At 31.3% G+C, this 21675-nt stretch overlaps 4 protein-coding genes and 1 long non-coding RNA gene across 9 annotated transcripts; 2 read left to right on the plus strand and 3 right to left on the minus strand.

Moving 5' to 3' along the window:
* Positions 1-10: 10 nt before the first annotated feature.
* On the minus strand, positions 11-7774 carry LOC105838318 (Bloom syndrome protein homolog). Of its 2 annotated transcripts, none has more exons than XM_028194054.2 (16): positions 7508-7774; positions 6963-7218; positions 6689-6812; positions 5807-6475; positions 4792-5584; positions 4613-4720; positions 4360-4532; positions 3263-3484; positions 2752-3113; positions 2388-2646; positions 1781-2164; positions 1554-1704; positions 1277-1464; positions 799-1123; positions 549-729; positions 11-408 (listed from the first exon to the last, which is right to left on the minus strand). In XM_028194054.2, the coding sequence occupies exons 2-16, from the start codon at positions 7046-7048 to the stop codon at positions 258-260; spliced, it is 4176 nt and encodes a 1391-aa protein (XP_028049855.2). In that variant the 5' UTR covers positions 7049-7218; positions 7508-7774; the 3' UTR covers positions 11-257. The 2 variants fall into 2 exon arrangements, with proteins under 2 accessions (XP_028049855.2, XP_012539253.2); XM_012683799.3 differs by having other exon boundaries at positions 7292-7765.
* Positions 7775-8414: 640 nt separating this feature from the next.
* On the plus strand, positions 8415-11361 carry LOC105838319 (ethanolamine kinase 1). 3 transcript variants are annotated; one of them, XM_012683802.3, is made up of 7 exons: positions 8415-8629; positions 8750-8893; positions 9454-9591; positions 9799-10064; positions 10160-10386; positions 10548-10770; positions 10974-11361. In XM_012683802.3, exons 2-7 carry the CDS (start codon positions 8774-8776, stop codon positions 11050-11052), a joined length of 1053 nt encoding a protein of 350 aa, XP_012539256.1. In that variant the 5' UTR covers positions 8415-8629; positions 8750-8773; the 3' UTR covers positions 11053-11361. The 3 variants fall into 3 exon arrangements, with proteins under 3 accessions (XP_012539256.1, XP_012539255.1, XP_012539257.1); XM_012683803.3 differs by having other exon boundaries at positions 8416-8629; positions 8790-8893; XM_012683801.3 differs by having other exon boundaries at positions 8415-8893.
* Positions 10980-12167, minus strand: LOC114255409. The gene is made up of 2 exons (XR_003626696.2): positions 12034-12167; positions 10980-11706 (listed from the first exon to the last, which is right to left on the minus strand). It is a non-coding gene; the product is annotated as an uncharacterized LOC114255409 (long non-coding RNA).
* A 326-nt stretch (positions 12168-12493) lies between these two features.
* Positions 12494-19364, plus strand: LOC118644154. 2 transcript variants are annotated; one of them, XM_036289273.1, is made up of 9 exons: positions 12494-12795; positions 13489-13662; positions 14542-14665; positions 15138-15318; positions 15395-15605; positions 15831-15987; positions 16056-16195; positions 16304-16434; positions 19163-19364. In XM_036289273.1, exons 1-8 carry the CDS (start codon positions 12682-12684, stop codon positions 16424-16426), a joined length of 1224 nt encoding a protein of 407 aa, XP_036145166.1. In that variant the 5' UTR covers positions 12494-12681; the 3' UTR covers positions 16427-16434; positions 19163-19364. The 2 variants fall into 2 exon arrangements, with proteins under 2 accessions (XP_036145166.1, XP_036145165.1); XM_036289272.1 differs by lacking the exon at positions 19163-19364 and having other exon boundaries at positions 16304-17497.
* On the minus strand, positions 17087-20207 carry LOC105838321 (eukaryotic translation initiation factor 3 subunit M). The gene is made up of 8 exons (XM_012683808.3): positions 20047-20207; positions 19671-19850; positions 19493-19587; positions 19151-19369; positions 18670-18938; positions 18424-18567; positions 17899-18170; positions 17087-17429 (listed from the first exon to the last, which is right to left on the minus strand). The coding sequence occupies exons 1-7, from the start codon at positions 20089-20091 to the stop codon at positions 17947-17949; spliced, it is 1176 nt and encodes a 391-aa protein (XP_012539262.1). The 5' UTR covers positions 20092-20207; the 3' UTR covers positions 17087-17429; positions 17899-17946.
* Positions 20208-21675: the final 1468 nt, after the last annotated feature.

Here is a 21675-nt window from a genome sequence, read left to right on the forward strand (position 1 = left end):
CAAAATCTCATTTCTCACGTATAAAAAATATTTTATTACAAAAGTTACATTTTACATACATGTTTGATAACCATTTAGAATTCATATAATTTTGCAATATTTGTGTATCAAATTGTTTTATGTAATAAAATGACTAAAACGCCATACAGAAAACTTTGGATACCGTGTATCCCAAGATATGTACCGATATTGTGTCTATACATTATATATAGCAAACGCTGTAAATAATTTATAATTATAATAAACAGAAAAAAAAATTAAGCAATGTTCATGTATCTATTGGGATTTGCGAGATATTGTTTTGTTTGGCTGAAACTTGCGAGTCCTACTACCTTTTTTGTAGTTGTATTATATTTTGGACCTTTTGAGCTTTTTGGCACACTCTGACGACCTTTTCCTTTCCATGCACTATAAATAATTAAATAAAATGTTTTAAAATGCGCATGGTAAAATCACGTACATGAAGTGTGTGTTTATCATGTGTATGTCACAATACGTATAGCAAGAGAGATGACACGTGCGTGAGTACATTTTTCTTTTTGCATTACCTCGAGCCACCTCTTTTATACTTTTTATTACTAGTACTGTTAGATCTATTGCCAATCTTTCGTTTCTTGCCACGACTGCTACTATTATTACTACTATAAGAGTAGTTTGAATTATTGTCATTCCAGGTGTTATCATTACTGTCATCGCTATTCTGATCTTCATCATTTTCATTTAGCAGTCCTAAGGATGAGAGAACAAATAATAATGTTAAATATTCTACACTGTTAATGTTACAACGAAATATCATACCAGTTTTTTCTGCCGCATATTTCTGCGTAATGTTTAAAAGAGCTTTGCCATATTTGACAAAGTTAGCCTTGGTGACGTGTGGTATTTGTAACATGGCTTCTTCAGTTTCTGGTAAACGTTGACTCATAGCTCTGACAGCTACCATATTCATAATAGAAGAAGCAGAAACATCCAATGCGCCAGCGATTCCCCTTATTATCGTCATCAATTCCGTGTAGCAACGATCTTGCAATTCTTTTATAATACCATCGACTTTTTTCGTAACTGTTGAAACTGTAGCCACACCACTCGTAGATTTATTCGATTGCCTCGTTGGTATCTGTACCTATGCAGAATAAAGTAAAATTGGCGAAAGCCAGTAGATAAAAAAGCTTCTATATGTTTTAATATGATACAAATATCTAAAATGAAATGTAAACTTGTTGTTGATCATACAGTTTGCAGACATTTCTAGACATTTTATAGCTAATAAAGTTACCTTTACATCTTTTTTTGTCATAAGTTCGCTCGCTTTTGGTCCAATTTTTACATATGCGCAAGCAATTTCATTATTAATATACATATTTTCTTGTAAATATTCTTGCAATACCATGTAATGTAAAAGGCGTTCTATGTCACTTTTGTTCCACGATTTACCACGACCATATAAAGGATGTTTCGTAAGACCTATAAAAAGAATTATTTATTTGTATTATTAATATAAATTTGAATTTATTTTGTTATTATTATATACATAATAATAAGAGTATATAAACCTGATTCTCTAATCTTTTTCAGATCACTGCCTTTAAAAATATCTGTTAAGAATACTAGTGTAAGTTTGCAATTCTTTTTATTGTTAATATCTCTCACAGCTTTCATAATCTCTTTTGCATCTTCAGTAACGTCCAACATCGTAATCTCGCCCTGAAATTATTAATAATAATTTTATTTAGACAACTATCTTGTAGCAACAATTATTTATTTAATATACATAACCTACCTTGCATCTGCAATTATCACATGCAGTTATCTTATTCGCGATACATTGTTGCCTATCAAATATCTCTCCAAAATAATTAAGCTGTAACGATCTACGACAATCTGTAGTATTTTCACAAAATGCTACCATTTTAAACAAATTATCCATATGTGTACTAATGACTTGTGGATTTGGATTATCTAATTCAATCATTTTTCTAATTCGATGCATATCTGCATAATGATAAAATAAAATGCAGTCTGCTATTTCGCCATCACGACCAGCACGACCACTTTCCTGATAATAGCCTTCTATGGACTTTGGCAAGGCTGCATGTATCACAAAGCGCACGTTTGGTTTATCAATCCCCATTCCAAAAGCTACAGTCGCGCATATAACGTGTACCTAAGAAACATGTATGTATGTGTGAAAATGTATATATAAACAATTATATGATGAAATACAATTGTAAAAAGAATAAAAACGCATACACATATACATAAAATACATAAAATTGTACCTCATGAATGATGTAAGATGTATGAAACATTAAATGTATGTGTATAAATGTATATGTGCGTTTTTACCTTTTTTACTACAATTATATTTCATGCAGTTAATAACATACTTCATCGGAAATCCATTTTCCTTGACAACTGCTTCTTTGACCATCTGTAAGTCCTGCATGATAACTCAATGCTTTAATGCCATTTTTTTTCATATGTGCAGAGTAATCGTCGCAATCTTTACGTGATAAGCAATATACAATGCCGCAAGTGTTCTTAAATTTTGTCATTATCATAGCGACGACTTCATCGGAACAATTTTTCGCTTTCTTCGATATTATGCTGTATCTCAAATTAGGTCTATTAAAACTCGACATAAACCTAAAAATGTAATTTCTTTTGATTTCCAATGATCTCTTTAGTGTAGAACATGCATGCAAAAAATACGCACGCGCGTGTGTGTGTGTGTGTATGTGAGAAACATACCATTTTGGATTAGTCATACCCAATTGATGCAAAATATCTGTTCTAACACGCGGTGTAGCTGTTGCAGTTAGAGCCATTGTTGGCACTTTAGGATAATTGTCTCTGAGACATCTTAATCTTTTATAATCTGGTCTAAAATCATGACCCCATTGACTAACGCAATGTGCCTCGTCAATAACAAACCTTGCCAATAATTCTCTCTCATACAAAATAGTTAAAGTATTACAAAATTTTTGCGAGGCGGAAATTTTCTCTGGTGTTACATATATTATTTTGAGAGCAGGTTCTTTTTTGGAAAGTTCCCTATATATCGCCTCTGCTTGATTGTCTGTTATAGAACTGGATAAATGTGCCGCAGGAATCTGCAAATTTAAAATCAAAACTGAAAAATGATATAATGTACAATAGTAATGTACACATGTAATGTAAATCTGGACTCTTGTTAAGTTTTTATATTACATTATTTCTCTCATTATATTCACATCTAATATGAAATAATACATCGTCTTACATCGAGTGAGATCAGTTTTTGAACTTGGTCCAAAATAAGACTTTTCAATGGTGAAATAACAACTGTTAATCCGACATTTAAAAGAGCAGGTAACTGATAACAAAGAGACTTTCCACCTCCAGTCGGCATCAAAACGAAACAATCAAACCTCAAAAGTGTTGCATTAATAGCTTGCAATTGATTTGATCTGAAAGTATATAAACCGAATCTCTGTCGAAATACCTGAAATAAAGAAACATGATTAATGTGTGTAAATATATTATTATTGATCTCTAACGTGCAAAATTCAGTGATTACCAAGTTAAAAAGTTTCAAAAGTTATTAACTTTTGACTTCGTTAATTTTAAATTATTTAATTTATAACTTCAACTAATTAATTTTGAAATACATAAATATTAATTTATTAATTTTTTTCTAAATTAAAAATTTATCAATGTAAAAGAAATGTTATAAAAGAAAAATACATTCTCACATAAACAATATTTTTTTGTTATTTCATACATACAAGCTTAATTTACAAAGAAAACATATTGACTATAATAAAGTTGTTAACTTATAACTACGTTATTTTAAATTATTTCATTTGTAACTTCAACTAGTTAATTTTGAAATACATAAACATTAATTTATTTACTTTTTTCTAAGTTAAAAATTTATTAATGTAAAAGAAAGTTATAAAAGAAAAATACATTCTCACATAAACAATATTTTTTTATTTCATACATAAAAACTCAATTTACAAAGAAAACATTATATTTATTTAATGCTTTGTATCATAATTGTTTTGAGTAATTTAATCTTAAAAATTCTTTTTTAATATAAATAATTCTTCACAAAATTAACTTTTAATTTATTTTAATTTAATTTTAACGTAACTATTTGACTAAGTTAGTTTTTCCTTCATGTAATTTTAAATGTAACTAAATTTTATAAGTTAACTTTAAAAAATATTAATTTATCCAGCTCTATTAACATGTCCGAATGTGTATGTGTGTGCGTGCGTGCGGCGTGCGTGCGCGCGCAAATAATTTATTATATATGTAATGACAATTATATAATATCTAACAAAAATAAAAATTGTCAAATACTTCATATACCTGTAACATTTCTTGCGAATGTGGATATGTTAAACTATCAAATTCCCCACTAATACCATCGTTCTTATAATTTCCAGTAAATTTTCCATATTCTATGCTATTTTTTTCACATTTTAAGTAAGCTTTGTCATCGATGCACTTCCTACTCTGTGCCATATTACTTTGTGGCCAATCTACAGATGGAATTGACAACCATTGTTTATTTTATTACCAACATAAATAAAAAAAATATATATGTATATATAACTCATACCTGTCAAATCGTCACTTATATCTATATTACAATTTTCTTCTAAAGCTGGAAATTCTTCCAACTGTTGTGTTAAGGTTTCAACTTTTGCAGTAATTCTTTGACAGGTACCTATAAATGTTTTCTCATTCAACAATTCTAAGAAGAAAAAGACAAAAAATTTCTTTTGTTATTTATCATACCTTGAGTTCTATTTGCATTAATCTTGTTATCTGGACTATCTGGACTATCCGAGATAGTATTTCTTTTTAAACTAAGACTATTTTTTTCATTACTTGACGGCGTTTTAATACTATCATTAAATGTATCATTTGCGAAAACACAATCAAAATCCACTGAAGAATTCACTGTCTTAGATATTTGTTGGTCCTTTTCCCACATTTCTGCTATTGTCTTTGAAACTTGAGTGTTCAATATTGTTTTGATAGGTCTTTTCAATTGAAAAGTACTCTTCTTGTTTTGAACCATGATTTCAGGTGACTTAACTGGTGACACAGATTCCATATTATTGTGCTTCTTTACATTTGTTGCATAAGATTCCATTACATTTGCCAAGTCTCGACGAAAGTCTGTTGTCATTTTGAATACTGAAGTACATGAGACATCAAAATTGTCATTATTATTGCCATAGTTATAGTCAAAGTCATTATCATTTGTTAAGTGACTCTCAGACATGCATGAAATTGGTGTTGTAGTAGATTTTGACGATGCAGATCCAGGTGTCTCTGGAGACTGGGATATATTCTTTTCATCTTCTTTTGGTAACTTTGATAACTTTGTTTGTATTAAACGTAACTTAGCTTTTATATGTCGATGCAGACCTTGCAACTTTTTGAAAGAGTCTCGATCAAATTTTGGAAATTGTTCCAGTATTGGTAATGGAATTAATTCAAGAGCGATACAAAATTTGTCAAGAACTTCAATTTGAAGTTCCTTTAAATCTTGTTGTCTCTCAAGCAACTTGTTCTTTGTAACCTAAATAAAATAGACAGAAATATTAAACAGAGATATTCATTGTAGTTCACTTAACGCTCAAAACGTTCACCAGCATCATTTGTCTTTATTTAATATTTGGCAAACAACAAGGGTGAAATAATCTATGGTTGAATGTTAAGTGGAATACACCCATCAAATACCTTGAACTTAAAGATTTTACATACGTACAAAACATATAAAATATCAACTTGTAAAACTTACAGGAATTGTGGACATTATTGGTTTCTGTTGAATGAATTCAACCCATGAACCTAATTGTTTATTTAAACCTAAATCTTTCAAATTCAATTTAATATCAGGACCAACTCCTCCCCAATTTTTTCTTGGTGATCTGTCATCATTATACTTCGAGTTAGGACTATCGATATCAGATTCTGAAATTCCAATATTTTTCTCTTTTTTATTAGATGTTACATTGTTTTTTTTAGGAGTCCATAATTGTTCATCTTTTGTACTCTTAGGTATTATGTCATTGTCATCATCAAGTTCTATTTTCTTTTGCCTATTTTCCTCTAACAATGTTGCACCACTAGAAGAAGGAAAATCTTCACTGTTGTATTTATCATACTTATACATTTGTGAAATGACAGCTTGCTTTTCCTCATCTTTCATTTCCAATTTATTTGGATTTAAACGCAAGCATCTTCTCACATTATTTTCATCTTTCTCACTATCAGAAGATTCAGAAATAACACAAGTTTTCAGAGAGTTGCTGTTCTTTCGCAATAACTTTGAAAATCCAAATTCTTTTTCAATTTCATCTTTTTTCTCTGTTGGGCTTTTAACATGATACAATTCCGTTGTATTACAAACTGTATTTAGTTGTACTTTAAGTGGGCTCTTGTACGAATCTGAACTGTCTGAGTTATCCTACAGTTTAAAATATTAAAATTATACAAATTGTTTTGTAATAAATCACAAATGTTTGTACAATAAATCATATTTTTATATAATAATAATTCTTTATTCTTTTCAGCTATACATGCCAAGAAGGGGACTCGATAAATCATATTTTTATATTAAACTATATAAAAAATACTTTACTAAATTTTTAAAAATTTGTAACAAATAGAATTGTCTTACCAGATTTATTATCGCATCTATTGTTACCGAGTCTCCAGCTAACCTTTGTTTATCAAGACAGGAATTATTGGACAATTGTTCATTATTTAAATCAGTTTTCTCATCTGTCACTGATTTCAATTTCCTAAAAAGTATCCAATTATTCCTTATTTTAATATTAATAAAAAAGTATAGATATAAAATACATATTGTATATGTAAAAATACAAATAAGCTGCATATGTATCTTGTTTGGAATATTTTATCTTAGAAGAAAATGGTTAAAAATAAATTACCTAGTGTTTTTATTAGTTGTCTTTGCCAAAAATCCCACTATCGTAGATTGGCTACTTTTTTGACCAAACACCATCTTTTTTGACATTGTTAGCTCAAGTTTTAGGCAATTATAGTTTGCTAAAGTATCTCTCACTCATGTGTTTCCTAATAGAACCTTGATACCTTGACATTTTTTGGCATTCGTATACACGCTTAACTTGCCTTATGTTAATTGAGCATTGAAAGTTAAACTAGAATATAATGTCGCTTGTCTGTCTGTAAAATATCAAGTCTCTTATTTAAGAGTATAGTGTTGGATACTTATGCTCATACAGATGTATATACATACATATCTACATGTAAAAAAAACTTGACAATTCGATGCATTAATTTCTTGAAAAGCAATAATATTGTGCTACACGCAGAATCGAGGTATACAATACATTCCGGTATAAATGTACTAATGTGCAACATGCAAAGATTAGAAAGTAATCGTAAACGTGAAACGTTTACGTTCTTCGAATTCCCCAATTGGATATCCGACCCAAACAGAGGTTCACAGTACCAAAATTTAAGTTTGCGTTATTTTCTTCTTCTTCTTAGAGTTCCCCTGGTGGATATCCGACCCAGACACGTTTACGTTTAATAACAACTGTCGAAGCTTTATCGTAAAAAATGCGAAAACCAATAATTGTATAAAGGTGCTATTTCATGGGCGTCAGTTGACGCGCGTCAACGCTGCGTCGACGCTGAAGAAGTTCGAATTTTCTAATGGCTCTCGCACACTAGACGCGATAAGCGACAAGCGATGAACGATATCCAATGAGAGCTCTACATTTTCGAACATTTCATCGCCATGTTGGAAAAAGCAGAACTTTTATTGGATATCGCTTATCGCTCGTCGCTTAGGACGAGATTCATAGACCGATCTTAAGCTCAAGCATTGTCTTAAGTCTAGCTTCGAGCCGACTTGAGACTTACTTAACCAATGAAATAACAGCATTGACGTCTCAAGATCGTGCTTAAGCTGGAACTTGAATAAGATTCGACTATGAATTCCGGCCTTAATCGCGTCTAGTGTGCCAGGGACTCGATTCTTGAATTCATTCGCAAGAAAACGTATGCGCAAATATCCGCTCTAACAGAAAAGTTGCAAGTTTATTGGTTAAAAGCCATACGATAGCCAATAAATTTTCAACTTTTCTGTAAGAACAGAATTTGCGAATACGTTTCTCTTACAAATGAATTCAAGAATCGAACCCCTGGAAAACAGCCAAGTCCATTGGTCTGTTCTTTCTAACTGCACTGTTGCACTGGTGCAATAAGATTGCACCAGTGCAACAGTGCAGCTAGAAAGAACAGACCACATGATGTTCTTTAGTACTGTTGATAACCGTGAGGTATCTATTAGTATCTATGGGTGCTTTCCATTTAGTAACACAAGTCGACACAAGCATCGTTCTATCTTTTTTTATGTTCAATGAGTAACAAAGATAGAACGACACTTGTGTCGACTTGTGTCATTAAATGGAAAGCACCCTATATAGATTGGATATTATCATGTTTTTATTACATTTTGATTTTTGTACACGTGTACATGTAAATTCGTCAGTTAAATAAATATTTTAATAATCTGTAACGAAATTAATAACAGATTCAAGAGAGTGTTATATCTATTTTATTCCTTGTAAATTGAATATACTTTCTCCGAGTTTAAAATATATTCAAATTATTTGTACTTTATCTGATCTCTATTATTTAAATATTAAAATAAAACAGAATAAAATATATACTCATTCCATAAAAGCATTTTATAAAATAACATTGAGCTATGAATGTATGTGAAGAACATCTTAACATAACAATAGATGACAATGAGATTATTGTTGGTGCCAAAGATATAATAAAGAGCATTAGACCATCTTGGCCTTTGCAACACCTGCATTTCAAGGTAATAACTTTATATTTTCGCTATTACATTTTCTTTTATTAATCGATAGCAACAAATAAACGACAGTAATTGCTTCAAAACTAAATTGTATATCTCTGGAGTCTACAGCATTTAAAAAAGTAAAGTCTTAAAAAATAGGTTGTCTAACTACATTTACAGTGATCTTTTACATTGATCTATACAAATTATCTTCCCGATAGGTTATTTTTTACCTTTACATACATTGATATATGATATGAATTTCAATATCCCTCATAGATTAGTATTTATATTTTTATTACGATTTATTGTATTTATACTTTTGTATATACAAACAATTTGAATCAGTTTTATCAAATTTATTAATAAGTAAACAACAAGAAATATGAATATGTATATATGTATATATATATAAAGTAAAAGGACTGATAAGAGTATAGCTCAGTTAAGGTAAATCAATAGTAGGGTAGTTCAATAGTTTATAATATATATTTCACATTTTATACATGTAATATTCATTAGATATATTTCAATTTACTTGATATAATTGTATTACAACTATAAGAATTTTTTTGTTTCAGGTATTTACCGATGGAAGAACAAATAAGTTAATAGGAGTATGGTACTCGGGGCATTATAAAGATATGGTTCTGATTAGAATTTATGGCAACAATTCAGATTTATTGATTGACCGAAAAAGTGAAATAAAAAATATTCGGGTAAAAATCTTATTGACTTTATATGTTGTCATCCTATTTGTATTTCAATTTATAATTTAGTTGTAATTTATTTGTAATGTATTTCTTTGATTAAAGTACGTATAAATACAAGTAGCCTATACATAACATGAAGAAATATAACAAATTCAAATGTTATTTAACGTGTAGAGAAACATACTAATGTACAGAATAAATATTTTTGTATAGATATTAAACAAGGCTGGATACACTCATTGCATTTATGCTACATTTAACAATGGGTTTGCCTATGAATTCTTAGAAGGTGAAACTTTAACCAGTGAAACAGTAAGGAATCCGAAAGTATACCCATTAATTGCGAAACGTATGGCTGAAATGCACAATCTTGAATTTGAAAACGAGTCTGTACCAAAAGAAGCTTTTATTTGGGAAAAAACAAAGAAATTTATGGAAATTATGCCTAAAAATTTCTCCAATTCCCTCAAGCAAACAAAGTAAGCGATTACAATAGATTTTCCTATTTATATTATAATATATATCCAAAGATATATTCAAATGACTTAGTTATTGTAATAGTTTTCATTTCAAGGTTTAAAATGTTGATACCATCTTATGCGATATTGGAGAAAGAATATCAGATATTGAAAAGTACGCTTTCCCATGTGAACAGTCCAGTAGTGTTCGCTCACAATGATCTTTTACTAGGAAATATATTATACAATCAAAGACAATTAAGCGTCGTTTTTATCGATTATGAATACACTGCGTTCAACTATCAAGCATTTGATATAATTAATCACTTTACAGAATTCGCTGGTAATTGTGCATTTTTCAATGCTCTTAAGAATATACTAGTTTAAAAAAAAACACGCGCACGTGTGTGTGCGTGTATATATTATATCTGTATATTTGTATTGTATAGAAATCCGAGTGCAACAAAATATAACTAAAGAAAAAAATTTTTTTACACATTTAAGGTTTTGATGAGCCAGATTATTCTTTGTATCCAGATGAAAATTTCCAAAAAATGTGGTTGAGAGAATATTTGCAAGTGTACAACGCAACAACTAACGTGTCTGAAAAAGATGTTGATAAATTATATTGGCAAATTACTAAATTTACTCCCTTGCCGCACTTTTTTTGGGGCTGTTGGGCCCTTATTCAGAGCGAACATTCACATATTGGTTTTGATTTTTTGGCGTAAGTTTTTTATTTATTGATAGAAATTATATTTACATATCTACTATCAAATTTAATGTGATAGAAAGAGTAATAATAAAAAAGATAAAATAATGGCAATAATATTGGCCAATAGATAATCATTTTCTTGTGCAATAGGAAAGTTAGGAAATGAAATATTTTGACCAAGTAATTATTACATTAAATTTTTACATGGTTTTCAGATATGCTGCAATACGTTTCAACGAATATTTTCGATGGAAAGAAAAAATCTCTAAGCTGAAAACAGAATATGACAAATGAGACAATGACATTAAAATTTAAACAATTCAAATAGATAATATGGCATTTTTTGAAATGTTCATTCCTGTTGAAATATTTTTGTCTTGAATGTATATGTTGACTATTGTATTATATGTATATGTGTACATATTCTATTGACACATGGTAATTTGTATATGATGTATTTACATATATGTGTCTGATTAATAATTGTGGTCCATTATGACCAGTACTTTATTGGTGCTAGTCTAGTAGTGTGCAATATATATATATACACAAATGTATCTTAATGATTATATTCATGAATGAATTAAAATGAGCACGAGAAAAGATTACAATTTCATTAATTTTTATTTTAGTTTTCTTTGTAGATCTTTATACGTGTGTGTGTGTGTGTGTGTGTGTGTGTGTGTGTGTGTGTGTGTGTGTGTGTGTGTGTGTGTGTGTGTGTGTGTGTGTGTGTGTGTGTGTGTGTGTGTGTGTGAGGCAGTCCCTTTCTGTAAGAATAATTATAATATCCCTCTGTGGTACTTAACAATGTGGAGGCAAATAGTGTGAATCTAATCTTACAAATAAATATGATGGTTACATTGCAGAATTTCTCTTTAAACGAAAATTCTCAGAAAGCTCACACACTCCTATCCTCCTTTCCTTCCCTCCCTCTACACTTGTTATCTGCAATTAATTAACGAGCAATGCAAACAACATGTATATCTCGCTAATACAAAATTAAAAATAAACAGGCAAATTTAAAAATTATAGATTTCCTACTTATCGACATAACAAATTTTTAGTCTAAAAATCCTCGATGTTTTTTTTTCTCTAAAAAGAACCTATTTTCAAAATTTGAACTAAACCGAAGTATGACCGTTTTCATAGGTATGTACAGTCTAAAATCAATTTTAGATGACAATGAATGGGATTATCGATAACAGTATTAATTAAGTTACCAGCAAAAGTATTAAATCTTAATTATAATTATAAATAGGTGTCTTTATTTACCAGCAATTGGTAGTTGATGAATTGAAACTAACTCGAGGCGCTTGTATACTTGCGCACTAAATAAACGTAATAGATGTCATTAGACGTTCTCTTACTCTCACTTAGAAAATATACATAGATACATCGATCGTCCGTGAAACGACCGTTTCCCGAAACGAACGATCGTATAATAGTAACGATTCTCGTTGCGCCACTTGCAACGTTTATCGGCGTTTATTTTCAATTGATTTTTGTTGGGACCATCTTTCGGAAGGACGTGCCGATTTACCAAACGAGAGAGATAGCTGTTTTAGAAGTCTATGTTTTATTTGATCGCAAACGACACAACTGCACGCTTCTCGATATTCTTTGGTCGATAAACGATCACGTTTCGACGCGGTGACGATACCTGTTTATTCGACAGTTCTGGACATCTTAAAGGAAGAGAGAGAGAGAGAGAGAGAGAGAGAGAGAGAGAGAGAGAGAGAGAGCACGCAGCAGAGTGCCGAGCCGCAAACTCGCAACGTCGCAAGCTGAAACTATACCTGCGACAAAGTGCGTAGTTCGCAATCTCGTGTTGAATCGCACATCTTCAATCTCCAAAAAAGGAAGAAAAGAACGCTGTATTTTCTCGGCCACACTACGCGTTTACCAATCGTTTACCGAAAGATGCACATCACCTGCAAATGCTTGAACGTATCCATCGAATCCAGGAGTACAGAGTTACAACGGACTAATGTCGAATTAACCGACCTGGAGCGCGCTGATGCTTTCTTTCGCGAGGTGAGCAAAAGCTTTTTTCACTCTTTTGTCCTTTCTTTTTCCTTTGAAAAATCCTAAATACGATGAAATTTTTGAAGAAAAAAAGAAAAGAAAGCTGAAAAACCCGAGAATCCCCGATAAACGATGTACTCCGGCTCTTGTTTTTCCTTTCTCCTCCTCCTCCTCCTCCTCCTCCTCCTCCTCCTCCTCCCCTCCTCCTTTGTCCCCTTTCCCCTTACTCGTTCTACTTCTACTGCAAAATTATGACCGGTATGAATTTAAGAGACTTTAACCATTTTATTCTCTTGTCGTAGATGTAAAAAGATGTATATTTTATTCATTGTCGATTTCCGCGTAGAGATCTCTGTGACATGTAAACTCATTACTATTATTGCGAATATTACGATTATATAAATTTCTTTTTTTTTTTACAGAGCAATGATAATCTTGAGTTAGTATTTCGTATATTGAAAGCGGGCTGGTTCATCTTTTATCTTTTGTATATATGTTGCTCGATATTTTGAAATAATAAAATATTTAGAGACTAAATTAATTCTTTTTGAGTTTTGCGATTTTGTCATGAAATAATATCTGCACAAGTGTCACTCTTTTATAATAAATTATTTTGTATATTATAATTAAAACATGAAACAATTCATTAAACATTTACCAAACATATTTTAATAATGTGGATCTTGATTTTATCTTTGACAGGATTTGGCGAGTGTACCGGAATTAAAAAATATTACTAAAGAACAACCTGGTTTAATGGAAATAAGAAATGTTGGTTCATGGATTATACATCGTTGTTACAATTGCTCGATGTATACTCATGCTGTTCATAGAGAATACGGTGCTGCTTTAGTCCTTATTAATAACAATATTCTTGTAAGTTCCTTAGACAAACCATCCACATATACAAAAGTATTTATTTATAATACAGTTGTACAATATTCCATGAGATAATCGTCCAAATTTAAAAAAATGGTAAAAAAAATCTTTGTTTTTTATAATATGATTTGTTTTATTTGACATGTTAACTTATTCCCCTTATATTATTGCTGCTGATATGACAATATATTGTAATGGATAGTATCAGTGGCATAGCCAGGAAAGAGTCCATGGAAGGAAGCCTCCCCTCCACCCTCCAAAGATTTCAAGTTAATGACTAAAAGTCATAATAGAAAATGAATACTTGCCAAGGAAATCTAAATTTAAATTTTCACCAATGTTGCCCAATGTTTTGTGTGATAATTCTTTTCGTTAAAGAGATATTTGTTTTTCTCAAAGATATTTAAAAATATTTAGATCTTAGTATTTGGTTGTTTAATTTGTTCTTCTACCTCATATAAGTTAGGTATTTAATGTTAGATTTGTTGTTTGTGCTTGGTTAAAAAGATTTGTAATTTTTAATATAAAAGAAACATTAATCTCGTTTTTGTATCAAAGAGAAATAGAAATATTTCTTAGCCCTCTCCAAAACCTAAATCTGGATACGCCAGTGAATAATATATTGTATGACCAAAGATGTTTGTCTCAAACATTATTCAATATAACCTATGATTTGTGCAAAGACGATTGTCCCTGCATATAATATTAATTACAGATAAATTATAGATTACATATGTATACTCGTATTTACTATTTACATAAATTATGAAAACAAAATATCAGAGATAAACATTACTACCATTTTTATGGATTAAGACTTTAAATTAACTTCTGAATGACTTTGTTCGTTTATAAGAAAAGATTATATTGTTGCAGTTATCTCCCGAGGAAATAAATAAACTAAAATCCAATCCGGATTATAGTCCGGTGTTTAGGATAGTAATTAATCATAGTTTGGAAGATCTCGATGATTATCTTCAGCAGCCTAACAAATTTTCTGGTAAGTCATTGTGTTTAATGTACACAATACATATGAGTGTTTAAAGTATATATTCACTGTCATTGAATTATGAAGTAGTTTTATTTATAAGAAAATAATAAGCATGTAGAGATAATATTACTAATAAAACGACATAACTAAAAACTTTTAAGATTGAAAGAAAAAATAAAACGAGAATTTTGCATCAAGAATATCGCAAGGGAAAAGGATGAGTTTTTTAAAGATTTATCTTTGTAATAAATGAGGTTCTCTTTATTCAGTGTACCCAAAATGCCAATAATGTTCTTATTCCTTTACAATCAGATATTGCATCAAAATTGTATTAAAAGAGATATTCTTATGGCTTTAATAATTCAGTTCATTTCAACGATTCAAAACATTCAAACTCATCTTTTTAATGGTTTTTAATTATATCGTAGCAAATAAATGACAAATTGTGCATGTATTTTAATGTTGATTTCTTTTTTGCTAGTTTCACAATTACCTAGCACACTTCAAATGGCTCTAGATGGATTACAACGACAGCTAGAAGAAGCTGTACAACGCCAAACAACAGTGATAGAAAATAAAATACGTGCATTTACCGCAGAGCAGTATCAATTGTTGGAACAATTTCGAGAGAGAGCACATAACGAACATAGGCTGTTATCAAAGTATTATCATCTTATTTAAGTATTAGTATGTGCTGTTATGTAATAATTTCAAATGGTTTTTTTTTTCCATAATTAGACTAGTATGTAGAGGAGATGAAACAAATAAAGTAACCAATAATATAGAAACTCCACCAACAACTCCCGACAGCTTTAAAAATACCTTGATTACCTCTGCAGCTACAGTGAATCCAAAGTATAATATAATATTCAATGACACGAAAGTGTCCAGTGGACCAAACGTTAAACATGAGATAACGACCAGACATCCTTCCAAAAGCACTATTAACGTAAGTTATGCTGTGTGGAGTCTTCTCAAGCTTTACATTACTTTATCGACAAATCAACAATAAGGGCCTAAACACAATACCAGGCAATAGGAACAGAAATAATGAAAAAGAGAAAGAGAGAAAGGATCTTCTCTCTTTCCTATTCCTATTGCCTGTTGCCTGGCATTGTGTGATAGCCTTAAGTCTTTATTGTAATTATAAACCTGTGGATAACCAACTTTATAGAATGAAAGTTCGAGAAAAAATGATCCATTGTACATTTGTACTAAGGAATCAGCTAGCTTCGATACAGAAGCATTATTTCCTTTTGAAGGAATGGAGGATACAGACACAGCTGGTCAACAGCTTCTGTGGTCTTCAGAAGAGGGATCTGATACCGATGGTATGATGTAATTTATTCTTCATAGAAACATTTTACTTAGATTCAAGTCTTGATAATAATTTCTTTAGATTCGAGCCAAAATGAAGGGATTCATATGCGAAGAGGTCAACGAGATAGTCATTCCACATTAGCTAAATCATTACCTGTTACCGTACCTGTTTTCCCTTCTATCATTCGTCGTACAATACAGGACCAAGATGACGACCAGGTAAAATTTACAAATTTTTTCAATTTTTGCAATATATTATATCGCAATTTTATACATCTTTTGAATATATATATATATATATATATATATATATATATATATTTACAGTTGCCAACCGATCCGCTAGATCCACACAACATTCGAGCTTCGATCAAAGCCTTAGCTAAAAGCGTCCATGGTGATACAGTATTTGGGGATTTACCACGTCCTAGATTTTCTACTCAGATCTGATTTACCAAGTATGATGAAGACATTTATTCATCACTTCTTAATTTTTAAATACAATATATACCATTGTTTCTATCATCCGTCATTTCTCTTTCATACAAAAGTTTAGAGGTTTATGTATACTTGAAATAAATACGGCCGGTTTTGCAGACAAGTACAGAACACTGCATATTTCTATAAAAATAACTTGAAAACATGCTTTAAGTTTTGACTAAATTTACTAAACACACATGAAAGAAAGACAAACTTTATACTCTATTTAAACTGAATGCTACAAATGTTGCGAAAATTGATTGTTAAATAGATAAAGAATATGCATTAAATATTTATAATAATCGACTTAAATACGTCTGCAAAATTTCAAGTTGCCTACTACAATAATTTGGAATTTAATTTATTCCAACATAATTTTATTTGTATATGTTGTCGTCAATACTTAAATATCATATAATGGATTAAATTTTTTATTGAGTAACTTAAAAATTAATTGGACATTTTGCAACGTAGTAAACAACTATGTTGTGCTATTGGCATTGTTGATACTCATAAAATGTGTATGCCGCGCGTGGGTGTGAATATTTTAGCTATATATTTTCGTTTAGTTGAAATATAAATACTATTAAAACATGCAAAGGTAATGTCAATTATGCACAAGTAAGAATACTTTATAAGATTATATAATTAACGTGATATAGAGAAATACATCGCAAATGTCAATATAATAAGAGGATTACATTTAGAAAGTAAGGTTCAAAGCAAATTAAGCAAATTGTCAAAAACACGCTTTTTATAATATCGTATATTTTATTATAAAAGAATGGATATCTTTTTGCAATTTTTTTAAACATATTGACTGAATAATTAAATATTAATACATTTAGACGTTATGCATGAAAAAAACTCCATTGAACGCATGACATAATCATATTCTGCTTTTGATAAAAATGAAGTACTTCATCTTATCGCGTTCATATTTATTGATTCAAGTTTACTTATCATGAGACACCTGTAAGAATATTATTACAGTTTTATAGAATTAAAAATATATTTCTTGATATTTTTTCAACAGTGCAATTTGCAGTAACATTAATTCTTATACCCTTTATGAAATATTGTATATACATGTAAAGTGTGTATGTGTGTGCGTGTATGTGTTTGTGTGTCGCACATGACGCAAGTGCGCGAAAATGGTGAAATCAATTTTTTAATGTACTTCACAGTTGTGAGAAATTTAAATCATTTATTTTATATAACAGTTTAATAACACAAATGAGATGAGATGATTAAATCTTATCTTTTATATATCAAGTATATAAATGCAAGTTTAAAATTATGTAAATTTTCTAATTGGCAAGTTTTCTTTGTTGTACAAATATAATATTGCGGCAAGACTATTAATGTTCAACTATATTTCTTTTACAGCTAGACCGAATACATTTTTATTGCGCTAAAAAAATTAATTTTTGGTAACTTACGGTATGTTCACGAATAATTGTGCATATTTATAGAATTTTTCAGTACTGTTAGTGAGCAAGAGCAGCTTTATTCTTTGCTGCAAGTTCCATTTGCGTAGCGGCTACAGTCTTCATGCCATCCTGTACAGCCGAAAGATTAGCTTTCCACGATACGAGCAAATCTCGCAGTTGCATCCATTGTGGACGACCAAACGTTCTATGCATCGTGCTCGAAATTAATACTTTACGACCGGCTTGATCCATTCGAGCTCTCACAAGTTTCGTTTTTAAAACTAAAACAATGAACGGAACAATATTACTTATGCTATCTCGTAAAAATATTACACACAATCATAATATATAAAATTGTTGAACATCTCGATAACTCAGTATCAAGATATAATTCTACCAAGTCAGTACGAATTCATTTAATATATCCTGTTAAAAGTCAGTCTCCACTTAAATGGGCAATGTGGAGACAAAGTTGTTTACACAGGATGTGAATGGTCATTGCAAAACAAAATTTCAAGAACAAAAATAGTTCACCATCGATTATGAAGCTTTCTACTTCAGATTCATCAATTTGCAACTCCTCTTGTATTGTATCAAAAGACATTTCTGGATTTGTCTCTGCAAGTTGCATAAAGGTTAACAGCCTCATCTTCTTCATGTTTTGTTCATGGTTCAATCCTGGAAGAGAAGAAAAGTACAGAATATAATTTTTGTTTTATTTAAATTACTTTAATATCTTATATTATCTGCATTTTTTAAGACATTTTTTTAAGTATGTACCAAGTTGATGCTCGACAAATTCTCTGTGGTGTTGATAGAAATGCAAATAGGCTGGTAATTTATCTTGTACAAATACAAGAAGTAAATCGTGTATCAATTCTCCTTCTAAAAATCTGACAGGTTTCAAAGCCAAAAGTGGATCTAACAAAAATGTATTTGGATCTGCTAACGCAGCTAATATACAACGCTGTGCATCTTCTCTAGCCGCAGAAGCATTCTCTGCTGTATAAGTTCCCAACAACTCTACCATAACAGCTGCTGCTTGCTCTCTAAAAATGAATATTATTTTTCTATGTAAAATATATGAATATTTATATTAAAAATAATTTCTAAATTATAAAGTGTAAAAAATGATTATAGAAATAACTGCAAATAATAGAAATAACGTATACAAAAACCTCTTTTCTCTACATTATTTATCTTATCTCAATATATTAAATATCTTAATACCATTAAGAAATGAGAAAATATAATACCATACCCTTGTTTGCAGCTTAGAAGAACTTCGTGCAACAAACGTAGCAATTTTTGCATTTGCTCATTTGATGGAGGAAAGGAGGCAAATTGTTGCTTCAATTGATCTATTCCACTGTATACAGCTTTTACTTGATCAACATTTCGAGCTATTTGTACCAAATGATAATAAACATGATATCTCATTGGTGAATCATCAGCAAGGGATTGAAATAAGAGCCATAAACTAAAAATGTATATTTGTTTTATATATATATATATATATATATATATATATATATATATATATATATATAGATATATATATATGTATATGGTGTGTATTGATTTTATAAAGATAAAGGATTACGCTTTTAGGCAGACCAATCCGAGCTTGTATCCAGGTGCTTTTACAAGTTTCTCACAAAATGCCAAAATTAAATTTTCAGCACGTTCCATAGGTATCTGAAATAAATAGTGAAAATAAAGACAAAAATTAATAATTACACTGTAATAATAAAAGCAAAAGTATAAAATGTGAAACTTGCCAGAATCATGATAGAGACAATGTCATTTAATACAGTTTCTATTTCATTTTCGTTGCCTTCTTTGAAACATGCCTCGCATACCCCGATAATTTTGTGCAAATCATCTTCTATACCTTTTGGAGATTTCTCTTCGCTAATTTCTGCACCAAGATTTTTAAAATATACTCTCAGTTCTTGTGCCTGGCAATAATATTTAAACATTAATACATATATGTAATATTTTTGCCAATGCTTTGCTTTTAAAGCACATACATTTTAATATAACCTAAATGTCAGAGACAAAGATCTTTCAAAATGTCTTTTACGATATACATATACCATAAAATGTATTCTTAAGAAAATTGGCCACAATTATCATTTTATTTTATAAAATTACCTGATCATCTAATGGCAATTCCATGAAAATTGGCGGCACTTGCATTTTAATAGATGATAACACGTTTTATCACGATAAAATTCGAAGAACCAACTGGAACGGAACCACGGAAGGATGGAAGTGGAAGAATAAGAAAGTCGAAATGAAAACCTGTCGGAAGAAGCCATAGCCTTAGGCCGCATCTACAATAGGTGTAGCAAGTAATGCTAAAGGGCCATCTACAATGGAGAGTCGTAGGCCGTAGCAGTAGTCGTAGAAAACGTCTCCACTTCGTATTGCTTTAGGCCTGGGGCTCGATTCTTGAATTCATTCGCAAGAGAAACGTATTCGCAAATTCTGTTCTTACAGAAAAGTTGGAAATTTATTGGCTATCGTATGACTTTTAACCAATAAACTTGCAACTTTTCTGTTAGAGCGGGTATTTGCGCATACGTTTTCTTGCGAATGAATTCAAGAATCGAGCCCCTGGTCTACAATGGATGTTGTAAGTCGTATCGTAAGAAATTTAACCAATCATGTTCGCTTTTCTTCTCTCTTTCTTCTCTAAGATCAACTATGATTGGCTAGATTTCTTACGACACGACTTACAACATCCATTGTAGACCAGGCCTTACTGTTTACAGCCTACAGCAGACATTGAGCCAATTCATTGCGTGCTTACGATGAGCGTTGGGGCATTCGGGAATAGTTTTTGGTCGCCTTTCTTTGATGGCCGGCTTGTTATTGCTACGTCGTTATTATTCTAGACAGCATTGCCGTAGTTTTAGTGCTGTTACGGCTAAAACACTCCATTGTAGATGGCCCTTAAAGGGCTTTTATTATTACAGTGTAATTATTAATTTTTGTCTTTATTTTTACCATTTATTTCAAATACCTATGGAACGTGCTGAAAATTTAATTTTGGCATTTTGTGAGAAACTTGTAAAAGCACCTGGATACAAGCTCGGATTGGTCTGCCTAAAAGCGTAATCCTTTATCTTTATAAAATGCTGTCTAGAATAATAACGACGTAGCAATAACAAGCCGGCCATCAAAGAAAGGCGACCAAAAACTATTCCCGAATGCCCCAACGCTCATCGTAAGCACGCAATGAATTGGCTCAATGTCTGCTGTAGGCTGTAAACAGTAAAGCAATACGAAGTGGAGACATTTTCTACGACTACTGCTACGGCCTACGACTCTCCATTGTAGATGGCCCTTAAGACTCCATGTATGCGGTGAGCTCCGGCAAACGCATGCGGTGACCAATCAGAATTCAAGCGCTTGCTATGACTTGCCGAAACCCGACCTGCGCCTGGTTGCTGATTGGTCACCGCATGCGTTTGCCGGAGCTCACCGCAGACATAAAGTCTGTTCGCGTCACATGCTCCGACATGCTCCTATTCACCCCAACGCACTCCAATACGTTGATTCCGATGACGCCGACCTATTAGAATGCGTTGGAGTGAGTAGGATCATGTCGGGGCATGGCGACGCGAACAAACCAATGGAGTTTTAGCATTATGCGTTATGCAAAATGGTTTGTTCGCGTCGCCATGCTCCGACATGCTCCTACTCACTCCAACGCATTCTAATAGGTTGGCGTCATCGGAATCAACGTATTGGAGTGCGTTGGGGTGAATAGGAGCA

The sequence above is a fragment of the Monomorium pharaonis genome, chromosome 7 (genome assembly GCF_013373865.1).
Source record: "Monomorium pharaonis isolate MP-MQ-018 chromosome 7, ASM1337386v2, whole genome shotgun sequence".
NCBI classification, from domain to species: domain Eukaryota; kingdom Metazoa; phylum Arthropoda; class Insecta; order Hymenoptera; family Formicidae; genus Monomorium; species Monomorium pharaonis.

Excerpts from the sequence above, each read along its gene's own strand:
- LOC105838318 (XM_028194054.2), bottom strand. The coding sequence starts at position 7,048 with ATGTCAAAAAAGATGGTGTTTGGTCAAAAAAGTAGCCAATCTACGATA. Across the intron at positions 5,585-5,806 it reads CAATAATGTCCACAATTCCT|GTTACAAAGAACAAGTTGCT; the intron begins GTAAGTTTTACA and ends TATTTTATTTAG. Across the intron at positions 1,124-1,276 it reads TGACAAAAAAAGATGTAAAG|GTACAGATACCAACGAGGCA; the intron begins GTAACTTTATTA and ends TATTCTGCATAG.
- LOC105838319 (XM_012683801.3), top strand. The coding sequence starts at position 8,774 with ATGAATGTATGTGAAGAACATCTTAACATAACAATAGATGACAATGAG. Across the intron at positions 10,065-10,159 it reads AATTCCCTCAAGCAAACAAA|GTTTAAAATGTTGATACCAT; the intron begins GTAAGCGATTAC and ends TTTCATTTCAAG. Across the intron at positions 10,387-10,547 it reads TCACTTTACAGAATTCGCTG|GTTTTGATGAGCCAGATTAT; the intron begins GTAATTGTGCAT and ends TACACATTTAAG.
- LOC118644154 (XM_036289273.1), top strand. The coding sequence starts at position 12,682 with ATGCACATCACCTGCAAATGCTTGAACGTATCCATCGAATCCAGGAGT. Across the intron at positions 14,666-15,137 it reads GCAGCCTAACAAATTTTCTG|TTTCACAATTACCTAGCACA; the intron begins GTAAGTCATTGT and ends CTTTTTTGCTAG. Across the intron at positions 15,319-15,394 it reads GAACATAGGCTGTTATCAAA|ACTAGTATGTAGAGGAGATG; the intron begins GTATTATCATCT and ends TTCCATAATTAG.
- LOC105838321 (XM_012683808.3), bottom strand. The coding sequence starts at position 20,091 with ATGCAAGTGCCGCCAATTTTCATGGAATTGCCATTAGATGATCAG. Across the intron at positions 18,939-19,150 it reads CTTCTAAGCTGCAAACAAGG|AGAGCAAGCAGCAGCTGTTA; the intron begins GTATGGTATTAT and ends ATTCATTTTTAG. Across the intron at positions 18,171-18,423 it reads AGAAAGCTTCATAATCGATG|TTTTAAAAACGAAACTTGTG; the intron begins GTGAACTATTTT and ends TCATTGTTTTAG.